The sequence below is a fragment of the Schistocerca gregaria genome, chromosome 1, assembly GCF_023897955.1.
Source record: "Schistocerca gregaria isolate iqSchGreg1 chromosome 1, iqSchGreg1.2, whole genome shotgun sequence".
Taxonomy (NCBI): Eukaryota; Metazoa; Arthropoda; class Insecta; order Orthoptera; family Acrididae; genus Schistocerca; species Schistocerca gregaria.
This window is the reverse complement of record NC_064920.1, coordinates 196609132-196631149: the sequence shown is the minus strand read 5'-3', so window position 1 is coordinate 196631149 and position 22018 is coordinate 196609132. Positions and strand designations below refer to the sequence as shown.

The 22018-nt window shown below is 43.9% G+C and overlaps 2 protein-coding genes across 2 annotated transcripts in view; one reads left to right on the top strand and one right to left on the bottom strand.

The window, feature by feature from the left end:
* The window catches only part of LOC126337614 (proline-rich protein 36-like), a 47604-nt gene extending 36097 nt beyond the window's left edge, over positions 1-11507 (top strand). Inside the window, exon 3 of the mRNA XM_050001489.1 lies at positions 11258-11507. Within this exon, the coding sequence (XP_049857446.1) occupies positions 11258-11507 (250 nt within the window). The remainder of the gene's footprint in view (positions 1-11257) is intronic.
* Positions 11508-15699: 4192 nt separating this feature from the next.
* LOC126336536 (protein Tob1-like) overlaps positions 15700-22018 on the bottom strand; it is a 143009-nt gene continuing 136690 nt past the window's right edge. Inside the window, exon 5 of the mRNA XM_050000354.1 lies at positions 15700-16149. Coding sequence (XP_049856311.1) covers positions 15792-16149 — 358 coding nt within the window. The 3' untranslated portion in view covers positions 15700-15791. The remainder of the gene's footprint in view (positions 16150-22018) is intronic.

Sequence of the window (22018 nt, the reverse complement as noted above, 5' to 3'; positions counted from 1 at the left end):
ATAAAAAGAACGGCTCCTTTCTACATCTACATCTACATGACTACTCTGCAATTCACATTTAAGTGCTTAGCAGAGGGTTCATCGAACCACAATCATACTATCTCTCTACTGTTCCACTCCCGAACAGCGAGCGGGAAAAACGAACACCTAAAACTTTCTGTTCGAGCTCTGATTTCTCTTATTTTATGTCGATGATCATTCCTACCTATGTAGGTTGGGCTCAACAAAATATTTTCGCATTCGGAAGAGAAAGTTGGTGACTGAAATTTCGTAAAAAGGTCTCGCCGCGACGAAAAACGTCTATGCTTTAATGACTTCTATCCCAACTCGTGTATCATATCTGCCACACTCTCTCCCCTATAACGTGATAATACAAAACGAGCTGCCCTTTTTTGCACCCTTTCGATGTCCTCCGTCAATCCCACCTGGTAAGGATCCCACACCGCGCAGCAATATTCTAACAGAGGACGAACGAGTGTAGTGTAAGCTGTCTCTTTAGTGGACTTGTTGCATCTTCTAAGTGTCCTGCCAATGAGACGCAACCTTTGGCTCGCCTTCCCGACAATATTATCTATGTGGTCCTTCCAACTGAAGTTGTTCGTAATTTTAACACCCAGGTACTTAGTTGAATTGACAGCCTTGAGAATTGTACTATTTATCGAGTAATCGAATTCCAACGGATTTCTTTTGGGACTCATGTGGATCATCTCACACTTTTCGTTATTTAGCGTCAACTGCCACCTGACACACCATACAGCAATCTTTTCTAAATCGCTTTGCAACTGATACTGGTCTTCGGATGACCTTACTAGACGGTAAATTACAGCATCATCTGCGAACAATCTAAGAGAACTGCTCAGATTGTCACCCAGGTCATTTATATAGATCAGGAACAGTAGAGGTCCCAGGACGCTTCCCTGGGGAACACCTGATATCACTTCAGTTTTACTCGATGATTTGCCGTCTATTACTACGAACTGCGACCTTCCTGACAGGAAATCACGAATCCAGTCGCACGACTGAGACGATACCCCATAGCTCCGCAGCTTGATTAGAAGTCGCTTATGAGGAACGGTGTCAAAAGCTTTCCGGAAATCTAGAAATACGGAATCAACTTGAGATCCCCTGTCGATAGCGGCCATTACTTCGTGCGAATAAAGAGCTAGCTGCGTTGCACAAGAGCGATGTTTTCTGAAGCCATGCTGATTACGTGTCAATAGAGACTACCATCCGAGTTCCTGAAGCATTTCCGTAACACTCGCGTGATGATCAAACCTACCAGTAACAAATCTAGCAGCCCGCCTCTGAATTGCTTCTATGTCCTCCCTCAATCTGGCCTGATAGGGATCCCAAACGCTCGAGCAGTACTCAAGAATAGGTCGTATTAGTGTTTTATAAGCGGTCTCCTTTACAGATGAACCACATCTTCCCAAAATTCTACCAATGAACCGAAGACGACTATCCGCCTTCCCCACAACTGCCATTACATGCGTGTCCCACTTCATATCGCTCTGCAATGTTACGCCAAAATATTTAATCGACGTGACTGTGTCAAGCGCTACGCTACTAATGGAGTATTCAAACATTACGGGATTCTTTTTCCTATTCATCTGCATTAATTTACATTTATCTATATTTAGAGTCAGCTGCGGTTTTTTACCTCAATCACAAATCCTGTCCAAGTCATCTTGTATCCTCCTACAGTCACGCAACTTGCTATCCACTCTATCCAAAAGATTATTTATGTAGATAGAAAACAACAGCGGACCTACCACACTTCCCTGAGGCACACCAGAGGATACCCTCACCTCCGATGAACACTCACCATCGGGGCATATTGAACAAAGCTTTTGAATTTTCTCCATTTCATTATCTGATGTTGGCTACTCAAAAGACTTTGCAGTTCGTACCCTGTCACTCTTGCTAAGCAAAAATATTTTCCTACTCAATAGTTCTTGCAACGCCGATAGTCGTTGAAGCTGTCACAACTTTCTGATAACTGGTGGCCTCCACTAAACGTTCACACTTAATGCCTCTTTGTTGCTAGGAGGTCTAAGATGTTACCACCACAAGTACATTCTACCTATTCAAAGTAATTTTCGGACACGACATTCAGAATAATCTTGCAGCAGTCCTTGTCTGTGGCACCAATTGTGATCGCATGACTCTCCAATTCTACAGCTGGCAAACTGAAGTGGTCTCCTGTCACAATAGCATGATCAGGAAACGTACGATATTCTGCAAGTTCTCTCGAACGCTCCGCCATTGTAGCTCCTGATACAGATGTCTAGAAAAGCATTCGATTAACGCGTTTGACGCATATTTGATGCTTAACACCCTATATAATATGAAAATAAAACTCCATTCATACGAGACCGTTGCTTCTGCAAGTTTAATTTTTATTTTACTCTAGTGAAAATCCCATTTTTGTTTATAGAGCTTGAACAGAATGAGACTGTGCTGTTTTGCCAGACTGACTTGTGAGAATGGAGGCTCTGATTCTCACCTGGCTATCCTGATTCAATTGTTCCGTGGCTCTCCTAAATCACCTTCTGTAAATGCGGGAATGATTTCAACTACAAGGCTGCCCTTGCCAAACTAAGCATGTAAGTATACAAATTCCTGAATATACAATTTTTCTACTCGTACTCTGCAATGCAGGGTGTCCAAAAACGAATGTCGCTGTGGCAATCGTACATTATAACGTTTAACAATTTACTACAAATAATACATCAAGTTGAAGGTAAACTAACCTAGTTTTTCTTAAAAATGGTCAATTCATGCACCTTTTGCTAAATGGCACACGTCCAACCTAAAATTAAATTCTTCCCGCACTTTGGTTAACAAGTACGGAGCAATGTAAGTAATAACGTCTGCAGTTCTGGATCTCAACTCTAGCAAATCGTTAGGTAATGACGGAACATGGACGGACCTTTTATAAAAGTCTATAGGGAAAAAAAATCTCCTGACAGGATATCAGGTGAACCCGTAGGCCAGCGGAAATGAGATCTGTCGTATTGTCCGTTGTGACTAGTCCAACGTTCAACCACCCTCATACAAAGGGATGCCAGTGGGAAGGGGCTCCATCTTGTTGCAAGATAAAGTTTTCAGGTTGACATTCCGATGGGAAGAGGAGCCATTGTTGCAATGTACCCGGGTAAGCCACGTCTGTTATTGTAGCTTCAGTGTGAAAAAAAGCTCGTCTGTACACTTGGCGTCGGGGCGCAGCTCAGACAACGTTTAATTTTGGGGAATCTTCTTGATAATGTACAGCACCATGAAGATATTCTGATTCCCACATACAAACGTTATGGGTATTTACCTTCCAGGTTAGGTGAAAAGACGGCTTCTTGCTGAACACCATGTGATCAAGAAAGGCATCACTGCAGCACTTCACGTGCGAAGTTACTATGTACACCACAGGCATCTGGCTTTGAAGCCTGTACCAGCTGAAGCCGGTATGAAGGCGTGAGTAAATGTTTAGTTAAAATTTTCCAAACTGTCACCTTTGGCAACTGATGTTCAAGACTTGCTTTCTGAACACACTTCTTAGGACCACGAAGGTAAAATGCTCTGGCACGGTCAACGTCCTCTTCATTCACTTTTGGTCGTTCTATGATTCCCCCCCCCCCCCCCCCCCGCCCCCCGTTACTCACACATCTCGTCGTTTTGAACTGACTGTACCTTCGGCAAATGTTTTTTCCACATGGGCGATAATAGTCAACCTTTATATGTGAATTGAAGGGGATCACTGCTGTCAACAGCAGCCGGACATTAGGCGCAAACAACGGTGACCTCCCCCCATGAACCATGGACCTTGCCATTGGTGGGGAGGCTTGCGTGCCTCAGCGATACAGATGGCCGTACCGTAGGTGCAACCACAACGGAGGGGTATCTGTTGAGAGGCCAGACAAACGTGTGGTTCCTGAAGAGGGGCAGCAGCCTTTTCAGTAGTTGCAGGGGCAACAGTCTGGATGATTGACTGATCTGGCCTTGCAACATTAACCAAAACGGCCTTGCTGTGCTGGTACTGCGAACGGCTGAAAGCAAGGGGAAACTACAGCCGTAATTTTTCCCGAGGACATGCAGCTTTACTGTATGATTAAATGATGATGGCATCCTCTTGGGTAAAATATTCCGGAGGTAAAATAGTCCCCCATTCGGATCTCCGGGCGGGGACTACTCAGGAGGATGTCGTTATCAGGAGAAAGAAAACTGGCGTTCTACGGATCGGAGCGTGGAATGTCAGATCCCTTAATCGGGCAGGTAGGTTAGAAAATTTAAAAAGGGAAATGGATAGGTTAAAGTTAGATATAGTGGGAATTAGTGAAGTTCGGTGGCAGGAGGAACAAGACTTCTGGTCAGGTGACTACAGGGTTATAAACACAAAATCAAATAGGGGTAATGCAGGAGTAGGTTTAATAATGAATAGGAAAATAGGAATGCGGGTAAGCTACTACAAACAGCATAGTGAACGCATTATTGTGGCCAAGATAGATACGAAGCCCTCACCTACTACAGTAGTACAAGTTTATATGCCAACTAGCTCTGCAGATGATGAAGAAATTGAAGAAATGTACGATGAAATAAAAGAAATTATTCAGATAGTGAAGGGAGACGAAAATTTAATAGTAATGGGTGACTGGAATTCGAGTGTAGGAAAAGGGAGAGAAGGAAACATAGTAGGTGAATATGGATTGGGGCTAAGGAATGAAAGAGGAAGCCGCCTAGTAGAATTTTGCACAGAGCACAACTTAATCATAGCTAACACTTGGTTTAAGAATCATGAAAGAAGGTTGTATACGTGGAAGAACCCTGGAGATACTAAAAGGTATCAGATAGATTATATAATGGTAAGAGAGAGATTTAGGAACCAGGTTTTAAGTTGTAAGACATTTCCAGGGGCAGATGTGGACTCTGACCACAATCTATTGGTTATGACCTGTAGATTAAAACTGAAGAAACTGCAAAAATGTGGGAAATTAAGGAGATGGGACCTGGATAAACTGAAAGAACCAGAGGTTGTACAGAGTTTCAGAGAGAGCATAAGGGAACAATTGACAGGAATAGGGGAAAGAAATACAGTAGAAGAAGAATGGGTAGCTCTGAGGGATGTAGTAGTGAAGGCAGCAGAGGATAAAGTAGGTACAAAGACGAGGGCTGCTAGAAATCCTTGGGTAACAGAAGAAATATTGAATTTAATTGATGAAAGGAGAAAATATAAAAATGCTGTAAATGAAGCAGGCAAAAAGGAATACAAACGTCTCAAAAATGAGATCGACAGGAAGTGCAAAATGGCTAAACATGGATGGCTAGAGGACAAATGTAAGGATGTAGAAGCTTATCTCACTAGGGGTAAGATAGATACTGCCTACAGGAAAATTAAAGAGACCTTTGGAGAGAAGAGAACCACGTGTATGAATATCAAGAGCTCAGATGGCAGCCCAGTTCTAAGCAAAGAAGGGAAGGCAGAAAGGTGGAAGGAGTATATAGAAGGTTTATACAAGGGCGATGTACTTGAGGACAATATTATGGAAATGGAAGAGGATGTAGATGAAGACGAAATGGGAGATACGATACTGCGTGAAGAGTTTGACAGAGCACTGAAAGACCTGAGTCGAAACAAGGCCCCCGGAGTAGACAACATTCCATTAGAACTACTGACGGCCTTGGGACAACCAGTCCTGACAAAACTCTACCACCTGGTGAGCAAGATGTATGAGACAGGCGAAATACCCTCAGACTTCAAGAAGAATATAATAATTCCAATCCCAAAGAAAGCAGGTGCTGACAGATGTGAAAATTACCGAACTATCAGTTTAATAAGCCATGGCTGCAAAATACTAACGCGAATTCTTTACAGACGAATGGAAAAACTGGTAGATGCGGACCTCGGGGAGGATCAGTTTGGATTCCGTCGAAATGTTGGAACACGTGAGGCAATACTGACCTTACGACTTATCTTAGAAGAAAGATTAAGAAAAGGCAAACCTACGTTTCTAGCATTTGTAGACTTAGAGAAAGCTTTTGACAATGTTGACTGGAATACTCTTTTCCAAATTTTAAAGGTGGCAGGGGTAAAATACAGGGAGCGAAAGGCTATTTATAATTTGTACAGAAACCAGATGGCAGTCATAAGAGTCGAGGGGCATGAAAGGGAAGCAGTGGTTGGGAAAGGAGTGAGACAGGGTTGTAGCCTCTCCCCGATGTTATTCAATCTGTATATTGAGCAAGCAGTAAAGGAAACAAAAGAAAAATTTGGAGTAGGTATTAAAATTCATGGAGAAGATATAAAAACTTTGAGGTTCGCCGATGACATTGTAATTCTGTCAGAGACAGCAAAGGACTTGGAAGAGCAGTTGAATGGAATGGACAGTGTCTTGAAAGGAGGATATAAGATGAACATTAACAAAAGCAAAACGAGGATAATGGAATGTAGTCAAATTAAATCGGGTGATGCTGAGGGAATTAGATTAGGAAATGAGACACTTAAAGTAGTAAAGGAGTTTTGCTATTTAGGAAGTAAAATAACTGATGATGGTCGAAGTAGAGAGGATATAAAATGTAGACTGGCAATGGCAAGGAAAGCGTTTCTGAAGAAGAGAAATTTGTTAACATCGAATATAGATTTATGTATCAGGAAGTCGTTTCTGAAAGTATTTGTTTGGAGTGTAGCAATGTATGGAAGTGAAACATGGACTATAACTAGTTTGGACAAGAAGAGAATAGAAGCTTTCGAAATGTGGTGCTACAGAAGAATACTGAAGATAAGGTGGATAGATCACGTAACTAATGAGGAGGTATTGAATAGGATTGGGGAGAAGAGAAGTTTGTGGCACAACTTGACTAGAAGAAGGGATCGGTTGGTAGGACATGTTTTGAGGCATCAAGGGATCACAAATTTTGCATTGGAGGGCAGCGTGGAGGGTAAAAATCGTAGAGGGAGACCGAGAGATGAGTACACTAAGCAGATTCAGAAGGATGTAGGTTGCAGTAGGTACTGGGAGATGAAGCAGCTTGCACAGGATAGAGTAGCATGGAGAGCTGCATCAAACCAGTCTCAGGACTGAAGACAACAACAACAACAACGGTGACGAGCGGAAACGAGTACTGGATGGGGATCCCAACCCCGGATCTCTCGCTTACCATGCAGGTGCTCGTCGCCGCTGATTCCGTGTAATGCCCGGCTGCAGCTGACAGCAGTGATCCCCTTCAATTTGCGTATGTTTCACAGCTGCTGATTCTCTACGTCCGAAAGAACAGTCACCACGCATTCGCGTAATTGAACTTTAAACGAAATGCACGTTGAATTTTTATAACGGATTAATTTTTAGCTTTGCGCTCACGCCATTTTGCGTGTGTGGCGCAGGTGGCGCTGCAAGAGGGAAAAAACAATGAACCAGCGTCCCCTTATCTTAATCTGAGCTACCAACACTCTACAACACTTACAGCTGATACTATAACATTCTATAATGGACATCCATTACTATGATATATCTCACATAGTTGTAACAGTGATCCACCGATCTACTATAACTATTATTACTACTACTACTACTACAACAACAACAACAACAACAACAACAACAAAGGATTAACGACGTTACAAAAGAAGACTCCTCATTCGAAACGTTTCTGCCCCAGTATTGCTGTATTCTTTGACGCACACGTCAGAGTGGAAACCATGTATTATATCACTGAAACGATGCTAAAACGCAACATTTTATGTAGCCCATAGCTGCGGCCATTTGCGATGCCACTACATCTCTTTTCATTATTGTTATTGCCCTTGAGATTCGCTCCCACCGCAATGCTAATAGTAACGTTAGACCTAAATGTGAACGTAAAGCGTGTGTATAATATGTATGTGTAACTGCGTCGACGTGCCTGAGCAGTTTCTGAGTAGTGAATGTAGTTGAGTGCGAGACAATAACTAATTGCTGTAATGTCCACCTCAACGAAAATACATTCTCTGTGTGATAGCGAACCTTACCATTTTTCTGTTTTAAAATCCAAGTACTCCATGTGAAGTTACCTAACAACAGTTACCCAGCTCCTTTTTCGTACTCGCCGTTTGTTCAGCTTCTTTCGAATAAGGTCCGTAATGTGAAAGAGTTTTGTTGTCATCTGTGCAATTCTTTCATTCCTTCACCTAATCGTATATGAATTGCAAGTAAACGTGTGTGTGTGTGTGTGTGTGTGTGTGTGTGTGTGTGTGTGTGTGTGTGTGTGTAGGCAGAACGCTCGGAACTGAAAATTAACGAGCCAGTAAAATACCTGTTTCCATGTAGCATTTACTGTATATAGATGATGTTCCCATGCTGGGTACTTTTGTGTGACGGTGATGTCTCGTATATATGGTACTCTGTAATTTTGATATTTGCAGCCATCTGGTTTTTACTATGAAACGATATGGACAAAAGAAAAGTAAATAAAATGGAGGAAATAAGTAATAATTGATTGGATTTATGCAGATTGAAAACGTCTCAAATTCTCTGCAGAACTTATACTAGATTAATGAATTAGAATGCAGGGCTGTTTGATAACTAATAAAAAAAGCAAAGAACCATCCGTTCTGAGACGAGTATGAGCGTTCGATGCAGGGAGGGGCGGCCTCCTGGAATCTGAGCTTGCAGAATTTTTATTCATTACACAATTCTCACTCGTCTTGAACAATGCTTATTAGCATCTTGCCCAAACAAACCAGACAATATAGCTTTGCTGTATCACTTCTTCAGGTCTGTTGTACAAGTAGACATTTAATTACAGAAGGCAGGAGGGTAATGTAGTAAATGCGTTGATATGATTTTTGTGAATAGGTCGTTGAACGTCCTGGTTTTAATAAGAGATTCTTCATTCAGAAAGTTACGATTCATCTTCGTTTTAATAATATAAAAAGATGATAAAATGAAATATACTTACCATTTATGTATCAAATTAATCTACCTAAACACGTTGTTGGTACCTAACAATCGTGGAACTTGTGTGTACTTTCTGTCATATTTATTCTTGGGATGCCGATACATATATGTCAATATAACTGAATCTATGGTACCAGAAACGACCATTTTAGAGTCTTGTACTCCCCTGTATAAGTTCCTGTGGACTGCCATGGAGACAAATCAAAACATCCTACTTAGTAACACACAAAACTTGAAAGCCTCTTTTACATTCTTCCCACTGTTGTGTAGATTAGAGGGCAATTGGTAAGCTAAGCAAATTTCGTCCCTTTAAATAATTTCGTGTTTTTACAGAATAGATAAGGTCTAGATTAGATTACGTTCTAACGAAACCTGAAAAATTGGTTACATGATTGCATCTCATCTGCAACTGTGAGTTGGTTATTGTACTATCATACATTTTCTGCCTTAGGCCACTTCCAAGTATTTGGGCATTTGTTGATGTTACATCTGTCAAATATTGTACCTTACTAGTCTAATGACACATGGTTTAATTAAAAAGTACGACATTTGCACTCACAAGTATAATGGTGTAGACACTCTTCGTATGCAACCTGTGCACGAGAGAAGAATTACGTAATGTGCTTTCGCTGATCTTCGGCAAATACACTACTGGCCATTAAAATTGCTACACCACGAAGATGACGTGATGCACGCGAAATTTAACCAACAGGATATGCAAATGATTAGCTTTTCAGAGCATTCACACAAGGTTGGCGCTGGTGGCGACACCTACAACGTGCTGACATGAGGAAAGTTTCCAACCTATTTCTCGTACACAAACAGAAGTTGACCGGCGTTGCCTGGTGAAACGTTGTTGTGATGCCTCGTGTAAGGAGGAGAAATGCGTACCATCACGTTTCCGACTTCGGTCGGATTGTAGCCTGTCTCGATCACTGAGTCAATAGATGGGGACGTTTACAAAACAACCATCTGCCCGAACAGTTCGACGACGTTTGCAGCAGCATGGACTATCAGCTCGGAGATCATGGCTGCAGTTACCCTTGACGTTGCATCACAGACAGGAGCGCCTGCGATGGTGTACTCAACTACGAACCTGGGTGCGCGAATAGCAAAACGTCATTTTTTCGGATGAATCCACGTTCTGTTTACAGCATCATGATGGTCGAATCCGTGTTTGGCGACATCGCGGTGAACGCACATTGGAAGCGTGTATTCGTCATCGCCGTACTGGCATATCACCCGGCGTGATGGTATGGGGTGCAATTGGTTACACGTCTCTGTCACCTCTTGTTCGTATTGACGGCATTTTGAACAGTGGACGTTACATTTCAGATGTGTTACGACCCGTGGCTCTACGCTTCATTTGATCCCTGCGAAACCCTACATTTCAGCAGGATAATGCACGACCGCATATTGCAGGTCCTGTATGGGCCTTTCTGGATACAGAAAATGTTCGACTGCTGCACTGGCCAGCACATTCTTCAGATCTCTCGCCAATTGAAAACGTCTCATCAATGGTGGCCGAGCAACTGGCTCGTCACAATACGCCAGTCACTACTCTTGATGAACTGTGGTATCGTGTTGAAGCTGTACCTGTGCACACCAACCAAGCTCTGGTTCACTCAACGCCCAGGCATATCAAGGCCGTTATTACGCCCAGAGGTGACTGTTCTCAGGATCTATGCACCCAAATTGCGTGAAAATGTAATCACATGTCAGTCCTAGTATATTTGTCTAATGAATACCTGTTTATCATCTGCATTTCTTCTTGGTGTAGCAATTTTTATGGCCAATAGTGTATGTTGCCTTCAAACGCCTAGATACTTGAAAATGGCCTAAGGCCAAAATTTTACAAGTAAAACAGGCAGTTGCAAGCGAAATGCAACCATTCGAAAAATTCGCTACAACTGTGGACCCAAGTTCAATGAAAACCTTGAAAAATTTCGGTTCGTAAATATCTTTTGTGTTTTGATGGTTAGAGTTACGGTGGAAATGAGCTTTAGATGCTTAAAATGGAACTGTTCTCTATCAATGCTGCCATATTCGTTAGGTCAGTGAATTGTCATATTATTCTGCCTTGTTAATATATGATTGGTTGCCGACTTTCCTTCGTTTTGGTATTTTCCCGTGGCTCTGCGAATATCTCGTGAATAAAAACCTGTTTCTGCATTTGATCTATTTGTGTAGGAAGACTAGAGTGGTCGGAAGGGCAGAGGAGACGAGATGAAAATACGGCAAAAGTTTTATGAATGCACAAAACATTTTAATATAAACTTAAAAATTCGTACAACAATATGAAAAATTATAGACTATTATACACATGTATATTATAGTAACGGGATGGAAAAATCCGTTCTCACTATGACGGCGGCCACTATAAGAGCAAAAAACGTGGGTGCGCCGGCGAGCGGTCGCAACGGGCGCTCGGCTTGCGACTGCTGGCCGCGCGAGATTAGAAGAGTCTGGCCTCTGCAAACCTCAGACCGGCCACCACTCGCGCCGACGTCGACGACGGAGCGCGAGGGGTGCGTCGGGCTGCCGCGGGCGTCGCTGGCATTTCCGCCCGTGCATCGCTTCACCTAATCAGCCTACTTTCCCCCTCTGCGGGCAACAATTTCTGCCGTTGTCGAAACAATGACGGCAGAAGTAGTTTGGGAACCACAAGGTGTTCCCCCTCTGAACCTCGCCAGAGCTCAACACCCGTATCAATAGAGCACGAGAAAGTCATATTTTCAGACTCAACGTGTCGTAGTGGTTGCTGGGAGAAGATGATCATCGTTTCCACGACACCAGAGTGGCGTCTGCAAATATTCATCACCGACAACGGCGCAAGAAACTCCAAGGTGCGTGTTTTTCTGTTTCAGTACTTGTTACAGAGCGTGATTATCGAACATGTCTGAGATCACAAATTACTACTTTTACCACAAACACTGTGTACGTCGAGACAGCCGAAATAGCCGAGCGGGCCTCTTGTGGCGCGACGTTAGTTCCCCCAGACCTCTATCGGTCCCGATACACGTCGGGCACTAGACGATGTAGTTCGGCGACATTTCCAGATTGAGTACTTTACTATTCCGCGGATGCGCAACACGAGACGTCAGTTTTGGCGCCTACATTTTAGAATCTTGCCCCGAGGTAGCTTGCACTTTAAATCCTATCTCGGTAAGCAAAATTTTTCAGTAGCAATTAAAAAAGCTGCAGACTTCGCGATGAATCAAGTGGGGCAGTAAAAGCAAACCGAGCGCTGTATCATCTTCTGTCTCGAACCCGTATCTCGCAACCCACGAACGACTGAATTCTCATACAGAATGCAATTGGGTAACATAAACGCTCACGCAGATGCTTCGAGAATCAGCGTACCTGTTGCCCATATGAGACGCAATGTCTACTTTCGAGGCTGCAGCCACGCACCCGATCACTCGTTAATTCCTAAAATAATACAGGTTTAAGACGTCTCCGACGGTATTACTGTAGCTGTACATGGTTACCACATCTCTGTCGTGCCGGCGACGCCAAATAAATTCTTACCACTCCTAGCACTAAGGCAAAATCCGCGACAATGTTTTGTGTCGAACTGGCGTTCGATGTAGCCGAACTGACTGATCCGCTACGGACACGTTATACGCAATTTAGTTTTCCCACTGGAAATACTGTATATGTGCCTCGCCTTGCACGTTAGTTTACCGACGGTCCATAGTTCGCGAAGCGACAGGCAGAACGTTAGTCTCCTGGCGAACTTCGCACGAAAATGGTGCAAAGCGTCGATCGCCACAAGAAGCGCTTGTCGCAAACGACGGAAGCATAGTAGCCCTCCTGTATCACAGACACTGTGCGACTTCGGCCAAGTTCGGCGTTCTCGTCGTCCCTACCTCGTCCGGTAGTGCGCAAATCGCCCGCTGGCTGCGCCACCTCCGCTGTCAGGCCGCCTTCCTAAAGCTAAATTCTACCTCGCTACTATAAATAGTTGTAATTGATATTGACACTGAAATCACGTTAGGTAAAAAAGATAGACCGTCGTCGCCGACTTTGCTATGCCCTATATATATATATTTATATATGTGTGTATTTATTAACGTTACTTCTGTAGCTCCACAAAAAACGGGATGAAAAAGAAAAATCTGACACGGACGTTGTAGATAAAAAAGAGTCAATGTTGCCACTTTCTGAGTTGCTTCTCACAGAAGATATCCCTTTCACTCTCCTTTATTTGCTAGTCATATCTACCGCAAAAACAGTCGGCTGGGCGGAAACTGCTATTGCTTATTCAAAACCAGACGGCAGACGTGATTCGTCGGTTGTATTGTAGACGTGTGAACGACCAGCTAGTTATCTGTTCAACTGTGGCGCCATTTTAACATTAAATAGTTTCCGTGGTTTCAGGAAATCATGTGCCACAGTTGTGTCAAAAAACTATTCTCTTGATATTGGTTTCTGGACTAAATAGAAGCCAAATACATTACTGCATGGAGTACTTCTATTTATGCACTGATTGTTAAAAGTTACCTAGGTTGCAATGATTTACAGACTCCTTCTCATTCAACAACACCCACTAAATATTGAAACCAAAGTAAATAACTGTTCAGATTGTATAACACTTACAACAAAGAACGATAGAGCAGTTGAAAATGCTGATAGTATATTGAAAAGAGATAGAGATAAGAAAAGGGTAACTGACGACTGTTGGATTAAGCCACGTGATGCTGAGGGAACTAAATTAATAAATGAGACTCTGAAGTAGAAGATACATTTGTTATTTGGACAGCAATGTAATTCACGTCAGAAGAAGTGCAAAGTAATTCACGCCAGGAGAAGGGAGGATACGAAGTGTATGCTGGGCAATATCAGTGAAAGCTTTCGTGACACAGAGAGACATGTTGACACTAAATGTAAACTAAAGAGCTAAAAGCCTTTTGAAAGTACTTGTTCTGGGTATAGCCTTATATGGAAGTGAAATATGGAAAGCAAACAGCACAGACAAGAAGAGAATAAAGATTTTGAAATCTGCTGCAGAATAATTATGAGGATTACAATGGTAGAGTGAATAACTAATCATGAGATACTGAATTGAAAACGAGAGAAAAGAGCATGATGGCACAAGGGATAGGTTGATATGAGACATCGAGGAATAGTTAATTTGGTAATGAAGTGTAGGAGGATAAAATAAAAATTGTGGAGGAAGACTGGCACTACACCACAGTAAATGGGTTAAAGGTGATATAGGTTGAAATAGATATGCAGAGATCGACTAGTGTGGAAAGCTGCATCAAAACAGTCTTTGCACTGATGATAGCCCAAGTATCTCGTAGAAGTATAAAAAAGAAAAAAAATACGGACGACAGTTAATCAAGTTGCTTTTTGTTTGAGTGTAGATGTTCGCTTACAAAAGGAAGAGGTGCTTGACACAAACAGCAGTTTTCTCTGCTATGCTTTGATGTTAAGGGCATTAGGAGCTGCTTTAGTAAGAAATAAACATTATCATAATTTTGTGTCTGTTAATGTGTTAGATGTTGAAAAGCAGAGGTGAAAGCTGCACTGGTCACATACATTTCTGTTTCTAAACAAGTCTTATATTAAAAATACGAAATAAACGTAACTTTGGTAACTCTGTTTTTGTGGATTCTGCAGTAACCAGTAAGTAAACGTCTTGCTTAGAGTGCATAGAATTTAGTAATGGATAGTTTGTACAGAATGTACTCGGACGTTCTTATAGGAACTGTGCACAACCGACGAACCCGCGTCTCCCTCTGGCTCGATCTCAGTTTGCGTCCATCGCACCGGCAAGACAGCCTCCGCCTTAACACCAAATCTCTTCACCAACAACCGTAAACAACCAACTCGTCATTGCCTGACAAATGACTATTTTTCAGGTACCATTAACCATTTCTTCGTTCCGTTCAGCAACATTGTATTGAAACCAGACCCTATACTTACTTTGAAGTATTAATTTTAATATTATTATTAATATATTAATATTATTATACCAAACATAACAATAGTCAGTATTAAACAAAATATATTTCAATATAAAAACAAATAAAAACAATAGCTATAGCAAATCTATTTTATGTATATATATATATATATATATCTCTTATGTATATATATATAATCAGTGAAAAAATAAAGGAACAAATCAAAACAATATGTGTAGCTATGACTAATCTCTATACATGAAGATCTAGCGTAGAAAGTCGAATGGCGCCCGCTGCGGCTAGCGCAGCGGGCTACAATACTGATCCGAGGGCACGGTACAAAAAACTTGAAAAATATTTGAATCTTTCAGCTCCTCCGAACGTAGTAACAAAATAAAAAGCTTGAATCACCGGTGATCTTTTTTTTATCTCCATTCTTGGTTTTCTTCTTTTGTTTCCTTTCACTCTCGCAGTTTCTATTTACATGTGGAAGGCGAGCTCGTCGCACACGCCCACCAGAACTTTTTTTCATTTTTTTTTTTTTCGTTTTCAAACAACATCGAAGCTGCTCTGTCTGTCGTAATCGAAACACGGGGGCGTACAGCGCAGGGACGCAATCGCTCAGCGACGCACTCCACGCGCCACGCCCCTTGGTGTGAAGATCAACATATCGTTACAATGTAGAAAAATGGGTAAAAAATATAGATATATTATAAAATATTACTTTCTAGTTTTACAACATAACAGTGGCTTGGCAAACCAACCAAGGAAGGAAAAATATATCATCATGTATGTATATATATTATGGTGTGTGTGTGTGTGTGTCTCAGTTTTTTTTTTTCTTTTTTAGACGGTGTTGGTTCTAGAGCGACCCGAATCGTAATCCAAGGTAAAGGGTGTGCTCGCCACCCTGCGACTAGAAGATGATCAAGCCGGCTGCTGCTGGAGGGCGGGCCTAGTTGGCTACGAGCAGGTGCTGGTACGGGCTGTGCGCCTGGTAGTGGTGCGGGGGCGGCGGGGGCGGCAGCAGCTGCTTGGCCGACGGGGGCGGCGGGCCGTCGGGGGAGGAGGCCGCCGCCGCGCCCGCGCCCGCCCCCGCGCCCGCGCCGCCAAACAGCTGGTGGTGGTGCGGGGGTGGCGGCGGGGGCGCGTGGTACAGCTCGTGGTAGGGGAAGTGCGAGCCGTGCGCCTGTTGGTAGCCCTGCAGGAAGTAGTCGGCCGGCGACAGCGGCCGCGGCGACTGCAGCTGCTGCTGTTGCTGCTGCTGCATCGCCCGCTGCTTGATGTAGTTGCTGAACTCCGTCGGCGACATCCTGCAACAATGTACACCACGTTAGCATCTATCTGCAACTCAGGCAAAAACGGCAGCTACAACAATATTCCACAGTCTACGCCAGTGGGCCAGCCGCTGTGGCCGAGCGGTTCTAGGCGCTTCAGTCTGGAACCGCGTGACCGCTACAACGCAGGTTCGAATCCTGCCTCGGGCATGGATGTGTGTCATGTCCTTAGGTTAGTTAGGTTTAAGTAGTTCTAAGTTCTAGGGGACTGATGATCTCAGATGTTAAGTCCCATAGTGCTCAGAGCTATACACCAGTGATTGCTAAACTCGTTAGTCAACGGAGCCAAATGTCAGTAGCAGAATGACTGCAGTTTCTTTTGAAAGCCACCTTCTTTAAAACTTGAAATGTCTAGGTAGGTACGGTGTTATTAACTTAAGGGTGCAGGACGTCAAACGGGCCGTCTTGGAGCAGGAGAGACCCCACAGGAGTTTTTAATTCCTACTGTCTATACTTCTACGAATAAATTCATAAAACTTTGTCAGCATGACCAGGAAGGATTCAGGATTCACACTCATAGCAGTGGAAGTTCAAAAACATAACAAAATTAACTTTGTTTTACATGTGAAAGTTCATCATTTTTTTCACTTACTATTGGCTGCTCAAATTGTCTCTTGTTAGTTCATTATTAAGCTAATTATTTTCTTCTTTCGCCCGATCGCATACTTTTTCCCACACTTAAGGAGAAACAGTTCGCCGGCCGCCGTGGGACGAGTGGTTCTAGGCGCTTTAGTCCGGAACCGCGCTGCTGCTACGGTCGCAGTTTCGATTCCTGCCTCGGGCATGGATGTTTGTGATGTCCTTAGTTAGGTTTAAGTAGTTCTAAGTCTTGGCGATTTATGACCACAGATGTTAAGCCCCATTGTGCTTAGGGCCATTTGAACCAACCTGTTCCCAGAACTATAGCGGAATAGATATTCCTTCCACTGCTATATTTCTCATGAACTTCAGCACGTTAAAAATTACCTGACGCACCTGGTTTCGAAATATTGTCCACTTCGCACTTTTGGAGACATTGTCAGAAGCAGCAAAAGCGGTGGGAGTGTCAGAGAGAGCACGTGGGCTGAGTCTCCCGTTTAGCTGGCAGAAGCTGACCTCGGGGTGGCCGAGCGCTTCTAGGGGCTTCAGTCTGGAACTGCGTGACCGCTACGTTCGCTGGTTCGAATCCTGCCTCGGGCATGGATGTGTGTGATGTCCTTAGGTTAGTTAGGTTTAAGTAGTTCTAAGTTATAGGGGACTGATGACCTCAGCAGTTAAGTCCCATAGTGCTCAGAGTCATTTGAACCAGGCCGAAAACCGACCTCTGCGTGTGCCACGAAGTTGCAGCCGCTCTTTATGTGAGCGCCGGACGTCGTATTTTGAGGAAGAGCCATTCTCACAAGCGGACCGTACGAACTCCCACTCACCGATTTCATTCGTATTGACACGCTGTGTGGGGCATAACCAGGACTTCAACAAGTGTGAACAGGAAGACGCAACTCTCAACCGTTTTTGAGAAAAGTCGAGTTTGAATATTATAGGTGTGCTTACGCCGTATGCTTTGGACCGCCGCTAGCGTTCACGTCAGCAGGCGAGTGAACAAGCGCTTTGACTTCAGTGACATAATTAATGAGTTTACTTCGGTCAGAGCAAGGAAATGGAAAGTATAATTATAATAAAACTACAATTCTTGGAAAGGAATGCGTTCTCATCACTTAATTATAGCCATTCTTCTTTTTTCTAGTTGATTTTTGGACTATTAATAATTTATGAAGAGCAAATTAAATGTGACTTTTAATAACACATTATGTTTTCGTGTGGCAAGCACGTAAGTAAAAACGAATATAGGTGCGAAGACATCACGACAGACTTAATTACGTTCTAGAAGATAGGTTAACTCCCAGAAAAAACTTTCTCATCCACATCGTTTGGTTGCAGATGACAAGCTACATGTAGTAATTAACACATAAGTGAACCGGAAAATTCATGCCCCCTAAATGTAAAGGTATTAACTAAAAGAAACGATCTATTGTTTGAACTAAACATCCACATAATTTTATAATCACTTAACAAAAATGTTCAAGTTACACAATAAATAAAAACGAAAACTCACTGATGATGGCACGGTGGTGGCGAAACATGTTTGGGTACTGAGAAACAACGGTGTTTTGCATAACAGGCGGACCTCACATCCAACAATTTTAACTGCAGACGCGGCCAACACAAGGAGCTGCGAATCAAAATGATGAACAAGACTGCGACCAGTTGAACGTAGTCATTGTGAGAGGCAGTGTGACAGCGCAATGGAGCAACGTGTAAACATCAAGTTCTGCTACAAATTGGGGAAGACTGCAACAGAGACACATTGAATGTTGGTTCAGGTTTACGGGAGGGACGCCGTGAGCAGAAAATGTGTTGAACGGTTTCAACGCTTCGGTGAAGGGAAGGAAATAATGGGGACGAGCCACGTTCAGGTCTGCTATCGACAAACAGAACCCCAGAAAAGATCGAGAAATTCTGGCACAAGATCGGCGACGCACTCTCGGATTGATTGCGGAGGAATCGGGCATTAGCAAGGACATGGTGCAGACCATCGTTCCGCTATGATTTGGGTAAGCGAAAGATCATCTCCAGATTTGTGTCACAGAAGCTCACAGACGAGCCGGCCAAAGTGATCGAGCCGTTCTAGGCGCTACAGTCTGGAACCGCGCGACCGCTACGGTCCCAGGTTCGAATCCTGCCTCGGGCATGGATGTGTGTGATGTCCTTAGGTTAGTTAGGTTTAATTAGTTCTACGTTCTAGGCGACTGATGACCTCAGAAGTCAAGTCCCATAGTGCTCAGAGCCATTTCATTTCTCACAGACGAGCAGAAATAAAAGCGGATGGAAACTGCTGGTGAACACAATCGTGGCCGGAAGCCGTGGCCGAGCGGTTCTAGGCGCTTCAGTTCGGAATCGCGCTACTGCTACGGCCGCAGGTTCGAATCCTGCCTCGAGTATGGATGTGTGTGATTTCCTTAGGTCAGTTAAGTACTTGTAAGTCTAGGGGACTGATGGCCTCAGACGTTAAGTCCCATAGTGCTTAGAGCCATTTGAACACCATCTTCACGGGAGATATCTGGTGCTATCAGCCCGATCCGGAATGGCAATCGATGTTATGGTGTTCACCATCTTACCCGCGACCAAAAAAAAAAAGTCGTCTGTAAAAATCCTAGGTGAAAACACTGTTGATCGCTTTCTTCGATAACAACAGCATCATCTACAAAGAAATTCTTCCTACAGTTCGAACCATTAATGTTGTATTGTACAGTCCGTTTTGAACGATTGCTACAGCGTATCCGGCGAGTTTGGCCAGAATTTTACAGGACTGGAAAATGTATCCTGCTCCATGAAAATTCCCCTGCTCACTGCGGGATCCGTTTGCTCCAGTTCCTGGCGCAGAAGATGGTAACTGTTCCTGAACACTCTCCGTCCTCGCCTGATCTGGCTCCTGCGGACTTCTTCCCGTTTGCCGCTTGAAGGCGCGCATCAAAGGTGAACGTTGTGCGGACGTGAATGCCATCAAAGATCGCGTGACAGCCGTTCTGCGATCGATTCCACAGGACGCCTTTGCGTTCCAGAACATGTATGAACGTTGTCAAAAGTGTGTTGTAGCGGGTGACGACTATTTTGAAGGGCAATACAGAACATTTGTTTGCAACCAATAACCGCGTAAGTAACGGTCAGCCCTCAGTGGCTCCCCCATCACAATTTTTTTATCTTAAATATCTTTGTGACTAATGCCCTTTTGGCATATTTATTATTTTATAAATGACATATAAGTACTGCCAGTCTTTCACGATGATTCTGTACTTATACTCTGTACCACACGTTTTTAGTCATAATTCTGTGACCATGTTATAGACCATTCTTTGATTTAAATTCTGAGGAAGACACTCCTAGCAGTGTTGAAACCCGGTCAATTCATTACAAATAGTGACCGAGGGCTGTTTTCTTTCAATTGTAACTATTCACGGTCTCTGAACGTGCAGCCATGTACAAAAATTTGTTTGTATCTTTTGTTTTGTTTGTTGCCTGATAGCATTCAATGAACTTTTTTAGACACACCTCGTATACAGGAGTTGGGTAGGGAAGTCATTCTAGCCGACCGCTGTCGTCGAGCGGTTCTAGGCGCTTCAGTGCGGTACCACGCGACTGGTACACTCTCAGGTTCGAATCCTGCGTCGGGTATGGATGTGTGTGATGTCCTTAGGTTAGTTAGGTTTAAGTAGTTCTAAGTTCTAAGGGACTGATGACGTCAGATGTTGTCCCACAGTACTTGGAGCCATTTTTGAAGTCATTCTGCACCCCTTTTATTTATGTGATTCTGCACCCTAAGATTTTCACTTTTTTCCGCTCTCCATCGAACAACCTTCAAGGTGTTTCGTTTTCTGATGGGAAGGGCCTCCGAACATGGCTCGATGACGTCTTCGTCTTATAACCAAGTGATTTCTACAGTGGCATACTCTGTTATGTGCACCAGTTGTGTTTATCACGTATGCTCCAAAGCGATGCATGTCGGAATGTCGTGTAGAGATAAAACGACGACCCTGCTGCGAGCCTAGGGACTCGTAAAGGCAGAGCGAGGCGTGCGTCACGAGGCTGTGGCTGAGCGGTGCGGCGGTGTGTGGGAGAGGCCGTGTGCTGTCCTCGCCTCCGTGTAGCGGCGCAGCCTTGGCCGGGATGGCCGCCGCCGACGTGCCTGGCCGGCACAATACCTCGCGACCTCGCCGGTCCCCGCGGACATCCCGCGCCGAGCTGTCGCATCTCACTCTGACGGCAATCGCCATCCAGCCCGCATCTCGCTGCCAGTGCAACCTTTTTTAATCGTCCCCTGCGCGCCTCATAAGCAGCGCGCTTTCCCGCGACCTATGACCGGCATCAGTACGAGATAATAAATAGCTCAGACTGATCTCCGCGGTAGGTAGGAAGTACCATACAAACACATCAACAAAGCTGGAAAAGATGATGCTCGGCTGCACGTAATACAAGAAACTACTTAGCCCGACTGCTACTAGAAGCTACGCAGGGAAGAAAACGAGCCAGCGGACACGAGGAACACCTCCGAAGCACGAAGCGAAATTTATTAAGGACACGAAATAAACGAGGAAGAGCTACACGAAGCCGCAAGTGAAATGAAAAATGGAAAGGCTACGGAACAGAACGGAATGAACGCAGTGAGCCGTGCCTGGCTCGTGTTCCCGCAATCATGTATTTTACTCCCTGTTTTTTACGTACTTCCACCTCACTACGTTAAATTACTGGTGAGTTCCTGCTTTGCCTGCCCGTGAGCGGCGCTAGCACCGCGTATCGATATATCCCCTCTCGTAGTGTCTTTGCTCGACTGCTATTACTTCCCGCTCGTTGTCTGTCGTGAGCGAGCTCGGGTAGCGAGTTCGGGCTGCCAGTCAGTTGGAACGCGTCTGGAGCGCAGTCCGGACCGGATTTCAAATGGGAGGTTTACGCCTTTTTGATCCCCTTGAAAAGGCTCTGAGGGGCAAACGATTCACCTCGGACGACGATGTCCAGCTGTACGTGCGGAACTGGTTCACATCGCAGCCTCGGGAATTTTATCAGACAGCCATTCACCGCCTTGTCACAGTGGGACAAGTGTCTCAACAGCCAGGGTCAGTAATTCTAACAGACAGGTACTGGCTTCTGTAACTATGCCTCCGGCTCGTTTCTTTTTGAACGCCCCTTATATTTAACTTTAAACGGTTTTCGATAACATTTCTATTTAATTTGATTTCATTTACTGGTATTAGGTTTGTTTTAAAGTAATAACGTAACACATTATTGACAAGATTTTATCGACTGCGATACTTTT